General features: G+C 64.1%; 1 protein-coding gene across 1 annotated transcript; it reads right to left on the minus strand.

Moving 5' to 3' along the window:
* Positions 1 to 219: 219 nt before the first annotated feature.
* LOC116629100 (phosphatidylinositol N-acetylglucosaminyltransferase subunit Q-like) lies at positions 220 to 14,936 on the minus strand. The gene is made up of 11 exons (XM_032399400.1): positions 14,826 to 14,936; positions 11,191 to 11,889; positions 9,274 to 9,405; positions 9,016 to 9,136; positions 7,088 to 7,214; positions 6,638 to 6,791; positions 6,406 to 6,517; positions 5,686 to 5,766; positions 5,069 to 5,183; positions 3,455 to 3,516; positions 220 to 2,652 (listed from the first exon to the last, which is right to left on the minus strand). Exons 2-11 carry the CDS (start codon positions 11,877 to 11,879, stop codon positions 2,500 to 2,502), a joined length of 1,746 nt encoding a protein of 581 aa, XP_032255291.1. The 5' UTR covers positions 11,880 to 11,889; positions 14,826 to 14,936; the 3' UTR covers positions 220 to 2,499.
* Between the last annotated feature and the right edge of the window lie 4,941 nt (positions 14,937 to 19,877).

The raw sequence follows: 19,877 nt of genomic DNA on the forward strand, positions 1-19,877 counted from the left end.
ATGTTAGGGGTAGAATCAGGGGCAACTGATGGTCAGACGGTTCAGGAAAAAGTAGAGCAGAAATATAAAAAAGCAAATATGGCAAAATGTGAACAAAGGGGAATGTGGGTCAGGGCGCTGAACAGTATGGTGCACAGTTTCCTTGCGTCTGAAACACGTCAAAGTAGGACGCTTTCACTCACGGGGTGGGGGGGGTGGCAGGGAGCGCACTGTGGGGCTCAGACCTGCCTGCTGTGTGGCCTTCAACTAGTCACCAGCCCTCTCTGAGCTCATCTCCTGTGATGGGCGGGAGGCTGCTCTCTTCCAGCAACCCTGAGAACCTGAGTGGGAAGTGGCTGAAACCGAAAAGGAAACGTCCACTTCTTCGGGCGACCTGAGGTCCGGCCTCAGGGTTCTGCCCAGGTCAGCATGGCAGAGGCGGTCAGAGACCTGGGCTGGGGACAAGAGAGCCCACCGATTAAGGCTGTTCCCGGGAGGGTGGGAGCAGCATCCCTCGGTGGCAGCAAGTGGCTGGAGTAACCGGGCTGCCCTCAGGAGAGGAAGAGGCAACCCAGCACAGAGGGTGACAGTTGCCACACGAGGCCTGTGACGTGGCCACCACCACCCAGTGGGCTGGCCAGAGCCCCAAGCAGAGAGGTGGCATCTGCTGACTGGGGAGGCAGCCCCAGAAAGACAGGGGGTGGAGGCCGCTCTCAGCAGGCTCCAGGGGCCTGGGGGCAGGTGTGGGCACACTCTCCTCGAGGGCTTCTGGGCCTCTGCAGGGTCCCTGCACTGCTCGCATCCCCTTGGGCCTCTCCCCGCCTGCCTCAGACCAGAGAGGCACCAAGGAAGCCACAGGGGCCCTGCAGGGCTCCCCTTTAGTGGAGGCTGACCTCTCCGGATTGCAGCCCTTCCCTACAAAGCCAGGATGCCAGGCACACAGGTGCCCACCCGAGGGTCCTAGAGCTGCAGGAGAGGGAAAGCCAGTCAGGCGGGGCCTCTGCCCTGCGTGGAGCCCACAGGTTTCAGGCGACATACTCACCAGAGCCAGGGCAGCTCCCTCCTGCCCCAGGGAGGACTGCGCCCCTGCCCTCGGCCCTGTCCCCCATACCAGGGCAAGGCCAAAACCAGACAGCAAGTGGCCCTGGGTCCATCCGCCCATGCCAGGACACCTTCAAGGCGTCAGACCTGCAGCGAGTCCTGCTTCAGGGGATGGGGTGCCCCCCAGCTTGGCATCAAACAAGAAACAGGTGTCAAACACCTCAGGACAAACAATGGGGGCCAGCTGCCCCATGACCCCAGGAGAAGGGGAACCTCACCACACCCCCACCAAAGTTCGGATGAAGGTGGGGGCCTCCTCAGGCCTACCACCCATGTAGCGATGGGAAGGCAGAGGGGCGCACTCCTAACAGGTGGGAGGTTTTATTGTCACAGCAGAAAAAGGCAGAGCTAGGACCTGTTCCCCGAGACGCTGGGCTGGTGGGACCTTGCCCACGGGCTCCCCACTGTGGCCTGCAGCCAAGGAGTGCAGGCTACAGCACAAACGTGTCCCACTCCAAGATGGCAAAACACACACGATGCCACCTGCATGTGCAGGTTTCCTCCCCCTGGTGATGCTGGGGCTCACACCCACAGTCAGATTCCACGCCAGCCAGCAGGCAGACGCAGCCTGAACGCTAGGACCCCTCCTCCCCACACTGGGGGCCACAAACGTGTCTGCCCAGCAGCTGTCTGCTTCTGTGGGAAGCCAGTGAGGGAGATGGAAGATTTGGCCAAGGGGCCTGTTCCTGCGTGGGCACGGGGCAGGGACAGGGTGGCAAGGTGAATGGGTGCTCGGTCTTCAGCAAGGCAGTTCCGGGCACCCCGTGTGGCCTGGCTTCACACAGGGAGACCCAAAGGCCCGTGGGCAGCTCCTCATGCAAAGCAATCTCTCCAGGGGGCGCCACGCAAACCCTGTGTGACCCAGGCTAAGGGTGCGTCCGCCCGGCTTCCCGGACGGCCCTGGTTCACCGGGGCTGCTGGCTTGGGCAAGGGACACAGAAGTGCAACCCCCTCAAGCAAGGAGATGCTTGGGGTCAGCCTCAAGAACGTTGAGTGTGTCCTGGAGGGGTCCCTCCACGCCATGACAGGGTGGGGCCACTGGGAGCACCAGGGAGACCTGCCAGCTCACCTCACGGGGAGCGGGCATGGTGGGCAGAGGCGGGGGCTCTGGGTGCGATAGGAGGGGGGTTGGTGGGCACTGGGTGGCCAATGCCATCACCAGAGGTCAGGAGGCGGGTCCCGAGGTAGACACAGCCAGTGATAGAGCAGAGGCCTGTGGGCCTGGCTGGCTGCCCTTGTGCCCTGCTGCTCGGCACCCCATCACCTCAGAGCCAGCAGGAGATGCACAGGCCTCGGACAACTGGGGGCAGAGAAGGCAAAGATCAGGGACACGTGCTGTCCTGATGGTCCACACCCTGGCAGGGAAGAGGGCAGACTGTGGCCGCACGGTGGTACTGGGCAGGCCGGCGACCAGGCCCCTCAGTCCTGCTTGTCCCCTCTCTGCCTCCAGGGGTAGATGAGCTCTCCGAAGAACAGCTTGCGGCACAGGGAGCCCCAGGAGTGCGTGGGGTGGCAGCCATAGCTGGGGAGGCGGTAGGTGTGCACCACACGACCATAGGGCAGGGGGTTTATCTGGAAGCACAAGGGCAGCGCTCAGCCAGGACGCAGCCCCCAGCTCCCTGAGGCTCAAGCTTGCCAGTCCGAGTGGCCCCTCACTGGGGGTCCCTGGGCTGTCCGCTGCGGGGCAGCACCCACTCTGTCCAGACGGGCCCTCCCTGTGCTCCCCAGGGGCAGGGTGAGCAGCTCGAGAGGGAGCACTCAGACCGAGGTCAGCCGTGCTCTCCTCTGGGCAGGCTGCAGGGAGGCGAGGCAGGCCAGCCTGGAGGGGCGCCGACCCCTCGCCTGCAGGACCCCCCCCCCCCCAGAGCCTCCCAGTCAGAGCCCGGGAACATCCCGCACCCTTGAGAAAACCGTGCAGGGCCCCAGCTGCCTCAGCATCTGACCTCTCCCTGAGACGTGGCCCTCGGGCCAACCCCACCAGCCCCCAGCGAGTCACCCAGCAACCTGCCCGCTCTCGCACAGGCCAGAGGGACCGTTTCAGAGAAAGAGCGCGTCCTGAGGCCTTTGCCAAGTCCGTGCTCTTCCTCCTGGAACAAGAGCCCATGGGGCTCAGGGCAGGAGCCCGGGCTGGCGGAAGGCATCAGGCACAGCCCAGGGGATCCCATCCAGGCACCTGCTGAGGGAGGTTCCAGGCAGAGGGGGTCACGGTGCCCAGAGGTCTTGGGGGTGAGGGAGCCTCCCCTTGCGGCCCCACCTGTCAGCTCTGGTGCGCCCGTGCAGCCCTCCCCCAGGGCGGCAGCCCCAGAATGTGTGCAACATCATGGCGGGGGGGTCTGCCCAGGGGCACCGAGTGAGAAACGTGCAGAGGCCTCACCTGCATCAGGAGGCGGAGGGGCCTGCCAGCCTCGTGCTCCAGGACTCGGAACTTCACACCAGCTGCAAGGACAGCAAGGTGCCTGTGAGGCACACGGCCCTCGGCAGACAGCCTCCAGGGCCTCCTGCCCCGTATGCCCGCAGCGGCAGGCCTGGGCACAGGGGCTGTGGTGGCAAAGGCCCCTTCCTGTCCGAGCAGCACTCAGAAGGCTGTGGGTGGTCCGGGCCGCACACCGGGCTCACCTCCCCGCACGCCCCTCCCAACCTCCCCGTCCGCCTCCCCTCCGCCGGCTGCCTGGCCAGTATCAAAGCCTCTGCAGAACTTCACTGAAACACAGAAGCTGCGTGTCTGGGAGGCGGGGCAGGGTCAGCTGGGCTTCAGGGCCTCAGGCTGCGCTGCTTTCCAAATGGGACGTGGCTTCTCCCACAGAGTGGACAGGGTCCTTGGTGGGATGTGGCTGCCATGCTGGCATCTAAACGTCTTCCAAATTCTGTATGAGCGGTGACTTGGGAACCCACTGTGCCCCTGGCCTGTGGTTTGGGCTCCCCAGCCTGGGAATTTCCGAGGCAGAAAGTTCTTGAAAAGAGAAGCAGGAGCTAATTATCAATTGATGAAGAGGCCCCAAGGCAAACTCGGTGAAAACGAGAGGAGGCAGCAGTATCTGTGGACTTTTATGTGAAGTTAAAACAACTCTGCTCTGACCACAAGCTGCGGGCTGGGGGAGGGAAGATGCTGGGTCTCAGGCTCCTAGCCTGCCTGGTCCTGGCACTCTGAAGTATGGACACAGGCTGGGGTCCCCGGCATGGGCCACCTGGGGGTCTGCAGGGGAGGTGGCCTGGAAAGAGAATTTAAGGGCACCAGGAAGGCAGACTAGGTCCAAAGTGCACGGAGCATGCAGGTTCAAGTTCTCTGGCCCTCCAGAGGCTGGAAGCAGCTGCTGGGAGCTTTGGTGTCGGGGCTGAGCTGCAAACAGCATGCAGGGCCTCCTGGGCATGCTGCTCAGCACAGGGGCCGGCGGAATAGCCGCTGGATGGGGGCTGTACCAAGAATGCCCCATGCTCCCTGATGTGTTCAAAACCCTTCAACGGGGATGGGCCAACTCACAATGCTGTGACCAGTTAGGTCAGCCTCCCCCGGCCTCCCCTCAGGGGCATCTGGCCTACCTAGCGGTTGGTGTCAGCATGAAAACAGGGGCAGCCACCTGCAGAGGGGGACGGCCAGGGGCAGCTAGGAGGGGGGGTGCTGTCCCGCGCACCGTGGTCTGCGGTCACACAGATCTGGTCAGCCCAGCACCCTTCAGCCTGGCCTGTCCCCTCCAAGGTTGAGGGGCACCAGCAGGCACACAGTCCCACACGAGCTCAGAGGGACGCTTCTCTGAGCCACGTTCAGGTACCACCTACGCTACTGCAGACAGATGTCAGGGCAAATGTTCACGCTCGTCACAGAAGAAGGTGACAAAGAGGAAGGGCTGCCTCTGTCGCCTCTGAACCCTCCAGCTCACCGCAGGCAGCTGGCCCAGTGGACATCAGGGGTCTCGGCTGCCCCCACCACCCGCGCGCCCTGCACACCACTGCTTCTGCAGGGCCCGTGGGTGCACCCCGCACACAGACCTACCCGCAAGCCTGTAGGGCCGGCAGAGCCGGAGGCCAAGCGAGTACAGTGGCAGGGAGTTGATGAGGTCCACAAGCAGATGAATCAGGCCCTGCACAGCCACCACCAGGAGCCGGAGCTGCAGCGACAGACGGCACTCAGAGCTGCACCAGGGCCATGACCGCAGCAGCCCAGGGGTCCTGGCCACGACGAAGGGTGAGCAGGGGCTCCAGACCCCTGGGGAGGACACGGATCGCATCCTGAGGAGGGCACAGCTCCCACCCTGATCCTGAGGCCCAGCTATGAGGAGGCAGGGAAGCAGTGGGCAGGGGCAGCTGACCCCAGGGGAACATGCTACTGGCCCCTCGGCTGGGGCCAGCTGGGTGTCCCTCCCCCGGGCCCTCTGTGCACCCAGCTGTGTGTCCCAGAGCGGTGGCAGGCACCCCCCGGGGTAGGACCCCTGCCCACTCCAGGGCCCAGCACACAGTGCCCCGAGAGTCTGGAATAGCCACGGCCTCCCCGGGGTAGGGGTGGATGGCCTGCCCACAGCTGCCTGGCTGGCAGGCAGGGCAGGCAGGGATCACTCCAAGCACTGTGGGCAAGGCCCAGTGGCCAGGTCAGCCAGCAGCCTCTCGGCTCACCAGGGTGAACACCAGGTAGTACAGGGCCGTGGTGGGCAGGAGGAAGACCAGGATGGTGAAGAGCAAAGTCCCGATGAACAGCTGCAGGGAGAAAGAACACCACCGTCAGCATCAGCAAGAGCCCCACGCCAGGGACGGCCCCAGCGGCACAAGCCACACCTCGCGGCCCATCCCCACCAAACCCACCCTACAACGGAGCAGAAATGGGATGCCTGCCAACAGGACACCTGGGCTTCCGAGACAGCTCAGGAAAACCCGCTCATGACAGCTTTCTCCAGTATGGGGCGGGATGTGTCAGCGTGCCATCCAGACTCGGTGATACGCGGGGAGACAGAACCAGCCAACAGGGCGTGAGCACATACACCAAAGGCGGGAGGACAAGCATGCCGTGCAGGGCAGCACACAGGGTCCACCTGGTCAGACCAGGTGTGAGCCGGCTCCTGTGCATAGGTCATGTCCGTGCCCCACCGTCCAGGAGCTCCCTGGGGCCCAGCACCCTCCTCACAGCAGGGTCTGCCTCCCACCTGGGGCAAGGTCCTGCACTGTGGGAGGGCTCCACGTGCACCTTGCCCCCCGCAGAGCAGTGCCCCAGGCTCCACGCTGACCCCCCCACAGGGGAGCTGCCCCGACATGTGCCGCGCAGCCACACTGGCCAGGCTCATGTAGAGAGGGACCAGGTTGATGGGAGCGTGGAGGCTCCCCCTGCACCCTGCCCGGTACCTGGTCCAGGTCATAGGAGCAGGAGTCCACTCGCTGGCGCAGAACATTCCACTTCTTCCCCCGGAACAGACGCCAAAGCGAGGACAGGCCGCAGATCTTCAGACAGTACAGCCTGCGGGGCGCGGGCAGCGTCAGGGCGGGGTGCCGCGCCCCCCCCGGCGGCCACCCGTGACCCTCAGGGCTTGGGAGGCCACCGTGGGCCGGCCTGCACGAGTGGGGCGCCCACACCCACCTGGCCCCATAGACGTAGAAGCAGTAGATGTGGAAGGTGAGCAGAGCAATGATGTCAGACAGGATGGACAGGGCGACCGTCAGGCCCAGGCAGGCTGAGAGGCCCACGTGCCACAGGATGCGCTCGATGAAGGGGGACATGAGGTGGATGTAGCCTGGGGGGATGGGGGTTGGCTCTGAGGGGGGCACCCAGGGAGGTCCTGCCCTCCCCCCCCAATTCCTCACTGAGGAGGGGTGCCTGAGGCTTCTGGAAACTGAGGGATGGACTTCACTGCTGGCCGTCCCTGGGCTGAGCAGCCAGCCCAGCAGAGCAGGGCTACACACACATACCCGGGACGGCAAGAGGACAGAAAAGCAGGGACGGAGGGGACGGGGCCTGGCCTGGCCCCACCCCCTGCACTGGGGGGGGCATTGGGGGGGCTCACTGGGGCCAGGTGGAGCCGGCACTCACTGATCCACAGGTGCAGGTGGTAGAGGAAGAAGCGGCCCAGCACCTGGTCCAGCGCCCGGTTCATCTTCAGCCCAGCAGGCGCACCCATCAGCCACTGCAGCAGATGCTGGAGCTCCTCGGCCACGTGCTGTAGAGACACAGGAGGAACATGAAGTCCATAAACTGGGCCCCAGCACAGCCAACCCATCTGGGCAGGAAGAAGGTAGTCTGGGTCCCTCTCTCCAGGTGTCTCCTAATGTGATGGGCACACGAGGTTTCCCACACTTGTCTGGCCAAGGAAGCCCTCTTCACAGATGCTCGGGGACCTGGGGCTGAGAGGCTGACAGTGTGCCCCTGGCCCTCAGGCCACGGAGGCCCTGATGGGCATCAGCTTTCTTCCATCTCAATCCTCACGCCACTGGACCCACAGGAGAGCTCAGCTCCATGTGCCCAGAGGTGGGACAGAGCCCGGCTCACCATGAACCTTGGGGGAGCTGATGGGTCTACCCAGTGCCCCTCTGCTGAGGACCCCACCCCACCACCTGGCAGCACGGCACCACAGACGCCTGGGCCTGAGCTGGGTGGGCGCCCCAGGTGACCCTGAGGGTGTCGCGCCCATCAGGGGCCCAGGTAGCAGGTGGGAAGGACAGATGAGGTCTGAGCCATGAACAATGTCCAGTGAGGGCCAGAGATGGCACGGGGATGCTCACCGGCAAGCTGGGAAGCTGAGCAGCATCCTGGCCGACCAGGGAGGAAGGCCAATGTCTGGGCACTGGGCCGGTCCCAGGGCACAGGCCCCGAGGACCCTCAGCCTCATCAGCAATGCTGCAGCCATGGCCATGACAGCCCTGCCCCACAGTCAGAGGCCTGCCTTGCCCCCCACCCCCGCTGCCCACCATGTGGGCCTGTGAAGGCCTCAGCTGAGTCCCAGGCAGCGAGAAAAGGAACAGAGCATTCTTTATAAATAGAGCTTATCTAATATTTAAAGGATAAGAGCTGGGCGGCAGGAAGAGGCTTTCATTTTTAAATTAAATATTTATATTTCTGCGCAGTTCTGCAAGAGGGAGATCGAAGATGAAGCTGGCCAAAAGGCAGAGCATGGGTGAGCAAGGTACAGCAGCGAAGCCCCCGTCCTGGCTTCCAGGCCCTCCCTCCTCCTTCCTCTTGGACCAGGTCTCCCCAAGAAGCCATAGGGGCTCTCGGCCTGTGAAGGCCCCTGTTCACGAGCAGGCCGAGGGCACGGCTGCAGCTGGACACGGATGGGAGTGCCAGAGGCTGCACGCACAAGGACCACCCCACCAGGCCTCAGCCCCTCGACCACACCGGGGCCAGGAGGCCACTGGCAGAGGCCTGGGGGAGGCCCACGTGGCCAGAGGGACTGCTCCAAGCAGGAAGACAAGCCCCCAACAGGAATGACAGGGCCTATGGCTCTGAAGAAGGGAGGCAGAGAAGAGCAACAGGGTGGAAACTGGGAGAAGTGGAAACTGCTGGTACTCAGCATGGGAACCGCCGAATCAGCAGTGGGAGAGGCCTGACTGCAGCTGGACACAGACAGCCCTGGATACACGGGAGGTTTCTGTGGTGCTTGCTGTGCAGAGGGCCAAGCCCAGAGCCAGCTGCCTCAAGAGCCAGGAGCCAGGGACCCTGGGCCTGGGGGGGGGGGGGGCTCCCCCGAAAAGCCTCAACCACAAGGTGGCCCCAGGTATGACCACCTTCAGGAAAGGAAGGTAGAGGCCAGGAGCTGAGATGTGACCCAGTGGGGGCAGGTGGGCATCCGGTGAGCCAAGTGTGTGCAGCCCTGGGAACCGGTCTGGGGTCAGGGACCAGGGCGGCTCCTCTAGCCCAACAGAGGGAAAGAGTCATGTGGCTCTGGCCAGCTGAGGGGCTTCTGCTACCCCCAGGCAGGGCCCCACTCCCACCCCTGGGACACAGGTGTTCCGGTAACTCACATCAGCCACAGGGACGAGGGCCTCCGCCAGTGGCCCAATGCGGTCCTTCCCACGAAGCCACGACAGCAGCGCAAGGCCAAGGGCCACATCGAGAAGCACAGAGACAAGCACGTTGGCCTTCCTGGAAGGAGAGGGCCAATGGGAGTGGGTGGTGAGCGGGGCCTGGTCGGAGGGGGTCAGCATGGGTGGGCCTGGTGCAAAGAAGTGGGGGGGGACGCGCGACTGGCCACTATGAAGGAGACCCAGGCAGGGCTGCACCTCATCAGCTGGGTGGGGTTCTCGGCCTTCTGGGTGCTGAAGACGAGCGTGAGCTGCTCCAGCCGGTGCCTGAGCTGCTCGCACACAGAGAGCTTACTCCAGACAAGGGACAGGGGCCACAGCTTGAACAGCCTGTGAAGGAGCCGAGAGGTGGCCGTTCGGGCGGTGCAGCGGTCCTCCTGCCTGCCGGGGAGTGGGGGCCCCTCAGCTGGCACCAACACCCCTCACCGGGCCCACGTCAAGACCCTGGAGGCCCTGAACACAATGGCCACACTCCCGAGCTCAGCAGGACAGGGACACTGTGGGGGCGCACGGGCAGGCAGCCCGGTGGGGGTCACGGTGCGCTCGTGGCTGTTAATTGGGAACCCGACCTCCTCACAAAGCAGTGACTCGAGTCACACCCAAAGCCAAGTGCCAAGGCTTCACCCCAGGAGTAGAGAGAACGTGCTGTCCTGCCAACCAGCGCCTTGCCCTGCTGGATGGGTGACCCTCATCAAGGGTCTGCAGGCCGGCCAGGCTGCCCCATGAGACTCGTGTCTCGCAAGGCAAAGGAAGCACTGAGGTACTTCTGCACGGATTCCAACACTGAGAGGAGATGTTTGCAAGTAAAGGTAAAGAAAGGGCCCTATTGTCTCTTGGCTCCATGTCCATCCAGAGCCTTGCTGCCGGCAAGGAGCCTGCAGGGCTTGTGCCAAGCGCAGGGCCGCCACTAGCCATGCGCTCGGACCCTCAGGAGGAAGGAGGAAGTCTTCAAGCGGTTCTGAGCCAGCTCCAGGAATGAGTCACGTTCAGCACAGCCATCCTGAACTCCAGTCAAGTGGAAGGCACTGTCTGCACTGAGCACCCTCCCCCCGCCGTCTGCATGGCAGGGTCCCCGAGGCTCAGACCAGCCCAGGGCAGCCAGGGCCCCAACAGCATCCCTGGGGCTGCCCTAGGGGGCCAGGGGCTTCACTTCTGCACAGTGACAGCGATGCCTCACGTAACTGCCACTGTGCTCTCCCCACGGCTCTAGCCTGACGGGCTGATCGGGATCTGCGGCACACGAGCGTCGTTAACCTTTCTTGAGTCCTTTGAAAGGTGATAAAAGCCCAGGACCATCTCTCCCCCAAACTGCACCTTGGCTGACACATACTTTCCTGTAATTCATTCCAGGGGATTGTGAAGATCCAAAACCCACCCTTTGTGTCAAGATCCCCTGCAGCCCTCAACCCAAGGCACTGTCCACACGGAGCTGCCGAGGCGCTCTGCCAAGTCAGGCCAGAGTGCTCAGCAGCCCTCGGTCAGCAGGTGAGGCCAGTCCCCAAACCCGACAGCCAGAACCCCGGGACCTAAGTAGGGGGCGCCATCGGGGAGCTGGCTTCTCACAGAGGGAGGGACCCCTGGAGCCAGAACACCCAGGGCCCCCAAGGGCTACACCCCTCGGCCAGGCCTGCAGCCAGGAGTATTCCAGGGGACTGTACAGACGAGCCAAGGCTGGGGACCACCACCCCAACCCACGTCCATCAGTGAGCGGACACTGCCCCCACCAGGGCCAGGAAAGCAGGTGGGACCTGCGTGCCTTCCTTCAGGAGGACAACTCCCAGGCACCAGGCCACGCAAATACCAGCCGTCAGTCGGCAACAACCTGCGTGTGTTCACGGTCTTGCTCGCCTCGCAGGAGACTGAGCCACCTGAAGTCCACCTGAACGGCTACCCAGTGGGTCCCACGCCAATGCTGAGGCTGCCAAGGGAGCCTGCTCTGCCCAGGGAGCAACCACCACCCAGACGTCCTCGGAGATAAGAGGGGAGGGGACAGGAGATGAGAGCGGGAAGCCTCAGCAGGGCCTGTCTGGGCCTCCAGGCCTCTGCCCACGGTGGGGGCTAGGGCTCAGCAGCCGGACTTCCTCCTCCCGACCCCCCGGCCCCAGGGGCACGTACCGGCAGGCGCTGACGGCCGAGACGAGTGACAACAGGCAGGCCAGCAGCACGCAGACGGGCCCCGATGCGCGCTTTGCCAGCTCGGCGAGGATGCTGGCCTCCACGCCCTCTGACTGCCAGTGGCTCAAGCGCACAGGGCCGTCGTCGAAGCGGTCGCTTCGGAAGAGCGCCTCACTGCGTGCCACCGTGTCAAAGACAGCGGCCAAGCCCCCGGCACTGGGCGCGGCATCGCCGGCCTGGCGGTCGGGCAGGGCTGCGGGCGGGTGCAGCTGCGACAGCAGCACCTTGCGCTGGTCGTAGAAGACGAGCATGACCTGGTCCTCATAGGGGGCGCCGGGGTGGGGAGGCACCTGCCGGCGGGTGGCCTTGCAGCTCCATAACTTGCTGCCCGGCTCCCGGCACAGCTGTAGCCAAGGCTCGTGGGAGAAGATGGTGCCCAGGCCCTCCAGGAACTGGCCCAGGCTCTCCTCAGCCCCCCGCCGGCGGTGGCACCAGGTGCCCAGCACGGCCAACCCCACGTGGCCAGCCTGATGCACCTGGGCCAGGAGCTCCTTCACCTGGAGGGGGATGAAGGGAAAGTGCACCACAGCCAGGACCACGGCGCTGCTCTGCTCCGGCACCCACCGTCCCACCAGCAGGCCGCTGTCGGCCGAGGCGCAGCACGTGGGGAAGAAGGCCTTGAGCACCATGCTGGGCACGCTGGAAGAGAGGGGACGGGCTCAGTCTGGGGCGGCCCCAGGGCGGCCGGCAGCACCACAGACGGCCCTGAGGACACACACACACACACACGGCCACAGGGCCCATGGGGTGGACCCCAGCGGCCCATGTCACATGGGCACGGCCCCTACCCCCATCCCAGGCTGGCCAACGCTTGCCCCCATTTCAGAGACAAGCAGGCTGAACAGGGTAGGGGACGTGCGTGATCCCCGGAACCACTCACGACAGTGCGTGGGGCTGAACGTGAGGGCTTTGTTTTTGTTTTCAAGGAAACTGATGAGAGTTTGTTATGTGTAGCACATGGAAAAATGTACAATCTCATTAACAATTAAAGTAATGCACATTAAAATCTAATGAACCCTGATTTACTTACTAAGCTAGAGAGAATAAAGATGAAAATGTAAATGGATTACTGCTGGGCTGAGAGAAACCAGATGCAGGCACACGGTTGGTGGCTGTGGGCACTGGTGCAGGGGCCCCAGGACATACCGGGGGACGTGCCTGTGCCCTAAGCCCACCCCCTGTCTGGTGAGCCCCCAGAGGAGCCTCGGGGCTCTCATGGGGCTTTGGCAGCTACTCTGACCCACCAGCCGATGGCTGTGCCCACCCACCATTTCGGGGCTGAGTTCCCAGCAGGGGACTGACTCTCTTGTCACAGTTGAGCTAGGCAGTTGTCTAAACGTGGGGGACCTGGAGGATGACAAGCTCCCCACTGTCTTCTCTCAGGCTGAGGGCTGTGAGCCTTCCTGGCCTCTAACCAGCAAGACCGGCCCCAAGTAGCTATGACCCCCGAATTCTGTGGGACCCTGAGCCTTGCCTTGCCCAGAGGTAAGTTCACTGGGGATGCAGGTTTCTCAGCAAGCACTGAGCCCCTCCCAGATGGTGGGCAGCAGGCCCTCATCCAGCAGAGCCCTGAGGGCTTCACCTCGGAGCATGCTCTTTCTCAGACACTGACTGTCCCCACCTTGTTGGCACAAAGGACCCAGCAGCCACCCTGAGCTAAGACCCCCAAGCTGGAGCCCACACCCGAGGGAGGGACACAGGCCTTGGACGGAGCCCAGGCCTCCAGGCCCCACCGCTCGCCAGGCCCTTGGGGACATACACGTTGGCATGGTGGGACGTGTCATCCATTTGCTATCAGCTGGGGGGCTCTGGGAGGGGCCTTACACAGACACAGACGCCCAGGGCTTAAGAGGTCACTGGTGCGGCAGCTCGCCCTCCCTGCAGGGAGGCCAGACTGGGGCCGGGAGGTAGAGGCCTCTCCCGGCAATTGCGCAAGTGGGTTCCAGCTGAAAAGGGTCCTCTGAGCTGAGCAGCCGCACTCCCGAATGTCTCTCCTCACCAAGTGACTGGTGCCGGCAGGGGAAAGCCCGGAGCCCAGCAGCAGCCCCGGGCCCCAAATCCCCGTGGCCATCACCAGGGACCCACTTCTCTTCCTGACCCTCCTGATGGGGCAATGTGAGATGGACAGAGCAGTTCTGCCTGCGAGGGACCTGGGGCTTCGGGCTTGCTGACCACGGCGGGGGGCCGGGCATCACACTAAGCCGGCTCAGCCAAACAGCACTATCACACCCCACTTGGGGACTCCTTGCACAGGAACTAAGGAAAACGACCCATGGCTACTGTCGGAAAAGAAAAACAATTGGCCTAACAGTGAACAGATGCTCTGGGGGAAGCTGCATCTGTCGGAGCAATGGGGTTTTCACTTCGGGAAAATTCATTGAGTTATACTCATACGGTTTGTGCATTTTCTTTGTGTGGGTTATGCTTCATCTACAAAGTTTGCCTAAAAAAGAAGAAAAAGAAGCAGCTCCTTATGTCTAAGGAAGAAGAGCAGAGGGCAGAAGTTGCTGTTCTTATCCGTGGGGTAGCGAGAGAGAACAAACCACGGGGCCAACTCCCATCCCCACCCCCACCTCAGCCTCTGGGAGTGAGGAACACAAAGAAACCTGCTCAGATCAGACGCCCAGAAAAAGAAGAGCAGGCAATCAATAGCGGAGGTGCAGACGGGGGAGGGGGCAGGAACTTGGGCAAGGAGCACATCTTTAAAGACCAGGATCCAAAACAAGGGCCCAGGCCTGGGAAAGCCTCGTCTGTCAGGGGGAACACCGAGCTCCCTTCCCAGGTGGGTCAGTCAGCCAGGTCTCTGGGGCAGGGACAGCCCTGCTCTCAGCACCTGAGGTCATCAGTCTGCCTTATGAGGGAAGCTGTACTTCTCTCCTCTGCGTGAACTGACTGTGGGGAAGAGCCCAGTCATGGCTGGCCAGGGACAGCTCCACGGCTGACCCCCGCCTCTGGAAGCTACTCCAGAGCTCCCAGAAACTCCTTTTTACCCCATGTTGTTTGTTTTTGTCTGGCGTTGGGTAAACAGTGCTTTCTCCCCGTCATCTCAGAAGAATGGCTGTGAACCTACAACCCCCAACCCGGGGCTCGAACCCACCACCCCGAGATCAAGCGTGCACGCTCCCCCCGACGGAGCCGGCCAGGCACCCCTACCGTTGTTTTGTGCCCTATGTACTGCGGTCACTGCTGGCCCCGAACGCCCTTCCCCAGGGTCCACCGTGGGGGCCGGCTGGGCGTGTCACTGGGACAGGGCGGCCCGGCCGCAGACCACCCACCCGGGCCCGCCCCCGGAGCCCTGCTGTCTCAGGCCCGCCCCTTGACCTGCAGCGCCCCCATTTCACAGAAGAGTAAACAGAGGCTACAGACGCGGGGCGTCGGAGGGGGGGCACTGTGCCGCGCCGGCCCTGGGAGGAGCCTCGGGGCCCCTTCCGCCGCCTGGCCCGCGCCCGGCGCCCGGCCCCCCCCGGGCGGGGGGGGCGGGGGGGGGGGGGCCACAGCCCGGAGGCCGGGGCGGGAGGGGCGGCGCCCCAAGGTCACAGCACACGGACGCCGGCCCGCCCCCCCCGAATGCTCACCGTCTGCTCCCCAGGGATGGAGTGGGGGACCGCGTGGGGCGGGCCTGGGCGGACGACAGCGCTCGCCGCCCACAGCCCCGCCGCGGCCGCGCCGCGGGACACGAGCCCCATTTCCGCCGGCTCCCAGCGTTGCCGCGCGACGGTCCGGCCCCCAAAGGCGCCCGAGCTGCACGCGGACCCCGCCCGAGCGTTCCGCGCGCGCAACGTTCCAGTCCCCGGAGTCTGCGTGCGCAGCGTCCTTGTCCCTCAGCAGCGTCCTTGCCCCCCCCCCAGTGTCCTTGTCCCCCCCAGCATCCTTGTCCCCCAGCAGCGTCCTTGTTCCCCCCACGCAGCATCCTTGTTCCCCAACAGTGTCCTTGTCCCCCTCCGCCAGGGTCCTTGCCCCCCAGTGTCCTTCTCCCCCACCCCCAGTGTCCTTGTCCCGCCCTATGTCCTTGTCCCCCCCAGCGTTCTTATCCCCCACCAGCAATGTCCTTGTCTTCCCCTAGCAGTGTCCTTGCCCCCCCAGCATCCTTGTTCCCCCCACACAGTATCCTTGTCCCCCCAGCATTCTTGTACCCCCTCCAGTACACCTGCAGTGTCCCCAACACCCCTGCCTTCCAGTCCCCCACCTTCTCACAGCTGACAAACCTCCCCCATCCCCCATTTCCTCATCTGAGGGACCCGGTGGACCTGGCTTTTGAGGGTCCCCAACCTCACCTTGCCACCGGTGAAAGGACCCCCAAGCCCTGTGTGGGGTTCCAGAAGGAGCTGCCTCCCCAGCTCCAGACTGGCCCCCTCCAACAACGGTCTCTGCCAAGGGGCACCCCCAGGTCCCCCCAGGGCCCAGTGGACTAGGAAGGCTGGGCCTCAGTGGGCCAGCCCAGAGGCGGCAGCCATCTGGTTTGGTCGTCAGAGCGGTCCCTAGCGCCTCCTGCTCCAGCGAACAATATCCCTGACACCAGTAGCAACAAGAGCATTTATTGAGCACGTAGTGGTCATGCTTCCTTACACTGACCACTGAAATCCCGCCCCCCACATGGGCTGGTACATATGAAGGGGACCTTGTCAGAGGCAATGTCCTGGTGACCAGGCGCTGTCCCCTTCCCACTGAGACCCCTCACTGGAACTAGGGGCCTGGCTGGGCCCCAAACACAGAGTTCCACCCTCACGCCCCCACCTCTTTTGGGCCTCATTTGCCCATGGTTTTTAGGTAACAGGAGTCCTTCCTCATAGGAAGGCTCTCCAGGCTGGGCCACCGCCTGGAACCTTCCCAGCACGCCCCACCCATGAGCTTGGAGCCCTTTGCTCCTGGTTTGCAGAGGAGAAAATGCAGGTTCAGCCTGAGAGACGATCTCACACGGGAGAAGTGGACTAGGGGTATGGAGGCTCCCCTCCCAGCCATGTGCCACCCCAGGGTGCCTCTGGGGCGGCCCCTCTTTTGCGCTGCCTTACCTCAGTTAGGCCCAGAGAAGCAGCAGGAGGCTCGGCACCTGGGGTGCGTCTGAAGATGGGGGACAGTGAAGGGCTGCACCCCTGCCCAGCCCAGCCCAGCCCAGCCCAGCCGCACCCTCCCTGCCTGCTTCTGTCTGATTAGGAGGCTGGGGCTGGGGCACCTGGCCCGAGAACCTGCCTGGGTGAACACTGGTAGCTGCCCAGCGCAAGGTCTGCAGGCTTCAGGGGCTGGGCCCAAAGCTCAGGCCTCCTGGGCCCTGACCCGGCAGGGCCAGGGCCTGAGTGGACATGGGGACCATGAGTGCTCGGGCACCCTAAACTGGGGTGTGCAGAGGGCCCAACTTTGGAGGCTGGGAGGCGGCTGGTTTGTGGCAGCCAACGAAGTCTGAATCGTCTCCAAGAGGAAGGTAGGAGGCAACCCAGGACCTGGCCCATCGGGAGCCCTGCAAACGCACAAGGTCGGGGAGGCGTGGCCAGCAGTCCTGGAGGCCCCACCAACCCCCAGTGTTCCTCCCGCAGTGGCCTGGGGCCCTGGGCTCACCCACACCCCGTGAGGGGCTGCTCCCATCTGAGCCCACGGGTCAGGCCAGCTGCGAGCGGTACTGGTACACCTTGATGTCGCTGTCACCCGCATCTGCCACCACGAGCTGGCCCTGAGGTGCACAGGCCACTCCCAAGGGCCGCCTCAGCCCCTCGGACACCAGGCAGACGGGCGTGCCGGCCCGAGGAAACAGGGTCACGTGGCCCTGCTGCTCATCTGCCACAATCACGCTGCCCTCCACGTCAGTGCATATGCCTGCCGGGTTGCCAAAGGCGTGCCCCGTCAGGCCCCCCAGGGAGCCCAGGGGCTGGCAGGCACTGCCGAACAGCCGCACATCCCCAAACTCCTCACTCACGGTGAGGCCGCCGTCGGGCCCCGGGCCCACCCAGCAGGGGCCCTCCAGACCCAGTATGGAGGCTGGGGCCCGTGGCTCCAGGGCAGGGCTCAGTGCGAAGCTGTGCACAGCCCCGGGCACATAGTCCGTCACCAGGAGGCGGCCGGTGGCGTCCACAGCCAGCCCCCGGGGGGCCAGGAAGGTGCCCACCGTGACCCAGCGGCCTTGGGGGTCTCGGGCAGTGTGCCGAAGCGCGTGCACAGCCCCACTGACGAGGTCGCTGACCACCGTGAGCCCAGCAGCTGTCACAGCCACATCCTCCGGCACGAAGGCTCCAGCCCCTGGCAGGTGGCAGGGCAGGTGGCAGATGGATCGTCCTTCGAGGTCCAGCACATGGACGCAGGGTGCAGCCCCAGCCGTCAGGAAGAGCAGGCCATCCAGGGAGCAGTGCAGACCCCGGGGTCCTCCTGCGGCCCCCGCGGGCACTGGGATCCGCCCAAGCAGCCGGGGCCGGCAGGAGTGAGCGGGGTCTCCGGGTGGGTCCAGCTCGCAGAGCAGGCCCTGGGGGCGGCCTGCCAGTGGGTCGGGGAGGCCCAGGAGGCCAGAGGACAGACAGGTGGGTGGCTAGGGATCACAGTCTCAGCTCCTCTGAGCCGAGGTCCTGCAGCTGGGCCCAGTGTGGCGCTGCAAGAGAAATAATGTCCACTAGGGGCCAAGCGGTGGTGACCCTTCTCCCCCTGCTCCCTCCCGGGGGTGCTGGCGTTCTCCTGTTTTACACAGGAGGAAACTGAGGCACTGGGTTGAGGGGGGCGGCTGGCTTTAAGCGTAGTGTCACCAGGTCCTGAGTGCTGGCCTGGTCTGCAAGCCCAGCCACCAGCCACGTGTCTAGGTCCCATTTTTCCACATGTGGCCCCTGAAACACAAGTCTGGGGAACATGGGACCTGTGAAGGTAGCTACGGGTTTTTCTCTGAGGCCTGCATGAGCTCCCAGGCATTGGGAGGTCCCGAGGTGTGTGGGGGGGGGCAGGGGGTAGAGGGGGATGGTGACAGATGGGCAGTGTTTCTCAAACTCATCTGCCCAGGGAACCCTTCCTTCCTTCAGGCAAGGAAAGTGACCCTTCTTAGGGGGCAGCCCAAGGCTCTGCCCATTGCCCCCACAAAGACCCTGGAAGCTTCCAACCCCTGAAGGGTTAGGCAGGGGGGCTCTCCGAGAGCAGAGAGGCGGGCGGGGGGTGGTCTCCTACCTGGGGCTAGCCTCCCGACCTCGCTCCAGCAGCAACAGCCTCTGTTGTTAGAAACCAGCCTGAGGGAGGGGCCACCTTGACAAAGCGGGCATGGGCAAGTGGGAGGGGCATGTGGGACGCGGGCCAAGAACACGTTTGAGCAGTAACCCAGGGAAGCTGTGTGGCGTCATCACTCAGCTGCTAAACCCCCTAGGGGCGCCCCAGTCCTGCCACATTCCTGCCTCGGGTCCTTTGCACTGGCCTCTGGGACATTCTTCCCACTGTCCCTGCATATCCGGATGCCACTCATGGTCAGCTCAGCCCACCCCTCTCCAGGGAGGCCCCCACACCCCTCCAAAACCTGCCGTAATGCAATTCATGAATTCAGGAGGCACTGAGCTAACATCCGTGTGAGTCCGCCTCACCCACACTCCCCCAGTAGGACCACGGGGTCAGGCCCTCGGGGAAGGGGATGCACCCCTTACATGTGGGCTGGGTCACTCACCAGAGTCTGGGGTGGGGAATCTCCAAGGGGCTCATCCTACCCCTCAAAACTGGCAGGGTTGGGTCCTGTTTCTACGCCTGTGAAACTGGGTTGATGCCCCCTAAGCTCACGTCTGCCTGGTGGTGATAAGAAATCTGGGTGCAGTAGACACATGGGGGTGCCAATAGAGGGCCAAGGAGGAGCGGGTCTCCCTCGGACACAGGACCTGGGGACTCTCCAGGAAGCCCCTGGAAGGGAGGGGTCAGTGCCTGTCTGTGACCCATAGTGCTTCCCACCTGGTTGGCCCACACCCCAGCTCTGGACTTGGCCTCTTAATGCCCCACGGTGGGGTGGACGGCCGATGCTATCTGCTGCCGAGCACAATTAATGGGGCAGCCGTAGGTCCTGCTCCAACTGGCCCCAGCCCGGCTGGTCCAGCTCGGGGAGCCGGGCACAGGCAGGAACTGCCCTCCCTGGGGCCATTCCTGGGTGGGTACAGAGGTATGGCCAGCTCCCGGGGAGAGAAGTCATTAGCTGGGTCCAAGGGTCCCGCGGGCACCCCTCCCTGCCTGCCCCCTGCCCCCCGCCTGTGGGAAGGGCCAAGTGTGGCTGTGCAGGGAGGGAGGCAGTGAGCTGTGAAGGCCACCCGATGCCTATCGTGGCTGCAGGGGCTGGCTGGGGGCCAGCGGAGGCCACGCCGGGCAAACAGCCCTGGGCCACAGAATGTGGGGGCACCACTTAACCATAGCAGGAGCAGCCTCCAGCGAGAATCTGACATCAGGGCTGCCCTGGCCAGACACGGGGGCTGGAGGCAGGCCCAGGGGTCCCTGTCCACCAGCAACATGCTGGAACACAGGCCTGACTAGCTCCCACCCACACCTGCCTCCCCATCTCTCCTGGTTCTACCCCCTTTGATGGAAAGCCCCCCATTGGCCTGGAGGGGGGGCCAGTCCACAGGAGGCAGGTCCGGGTCTGAAGGTGGATGCCCAGCAGGGTGGCCCGGGACACTGGCCACTCAGATGTGGAGGCCAGGGAC

The sequence above is a fragment of the Phoca vitulina genome, unplaced genomic scaffold (genome assembly GCF_004348235.1).
Source record: "Phoca vitulina isolate PV1807 unplaced genomic scaffold, GSC_HSeal_1.0 scaffold278, whole genome shotgun sequence".
Lineage (NCBI taxonomy): Eukaryota > Metazoa > Chordata > Mammalia > Carnivora > Phocidae > Phoca > Phoca vitulina.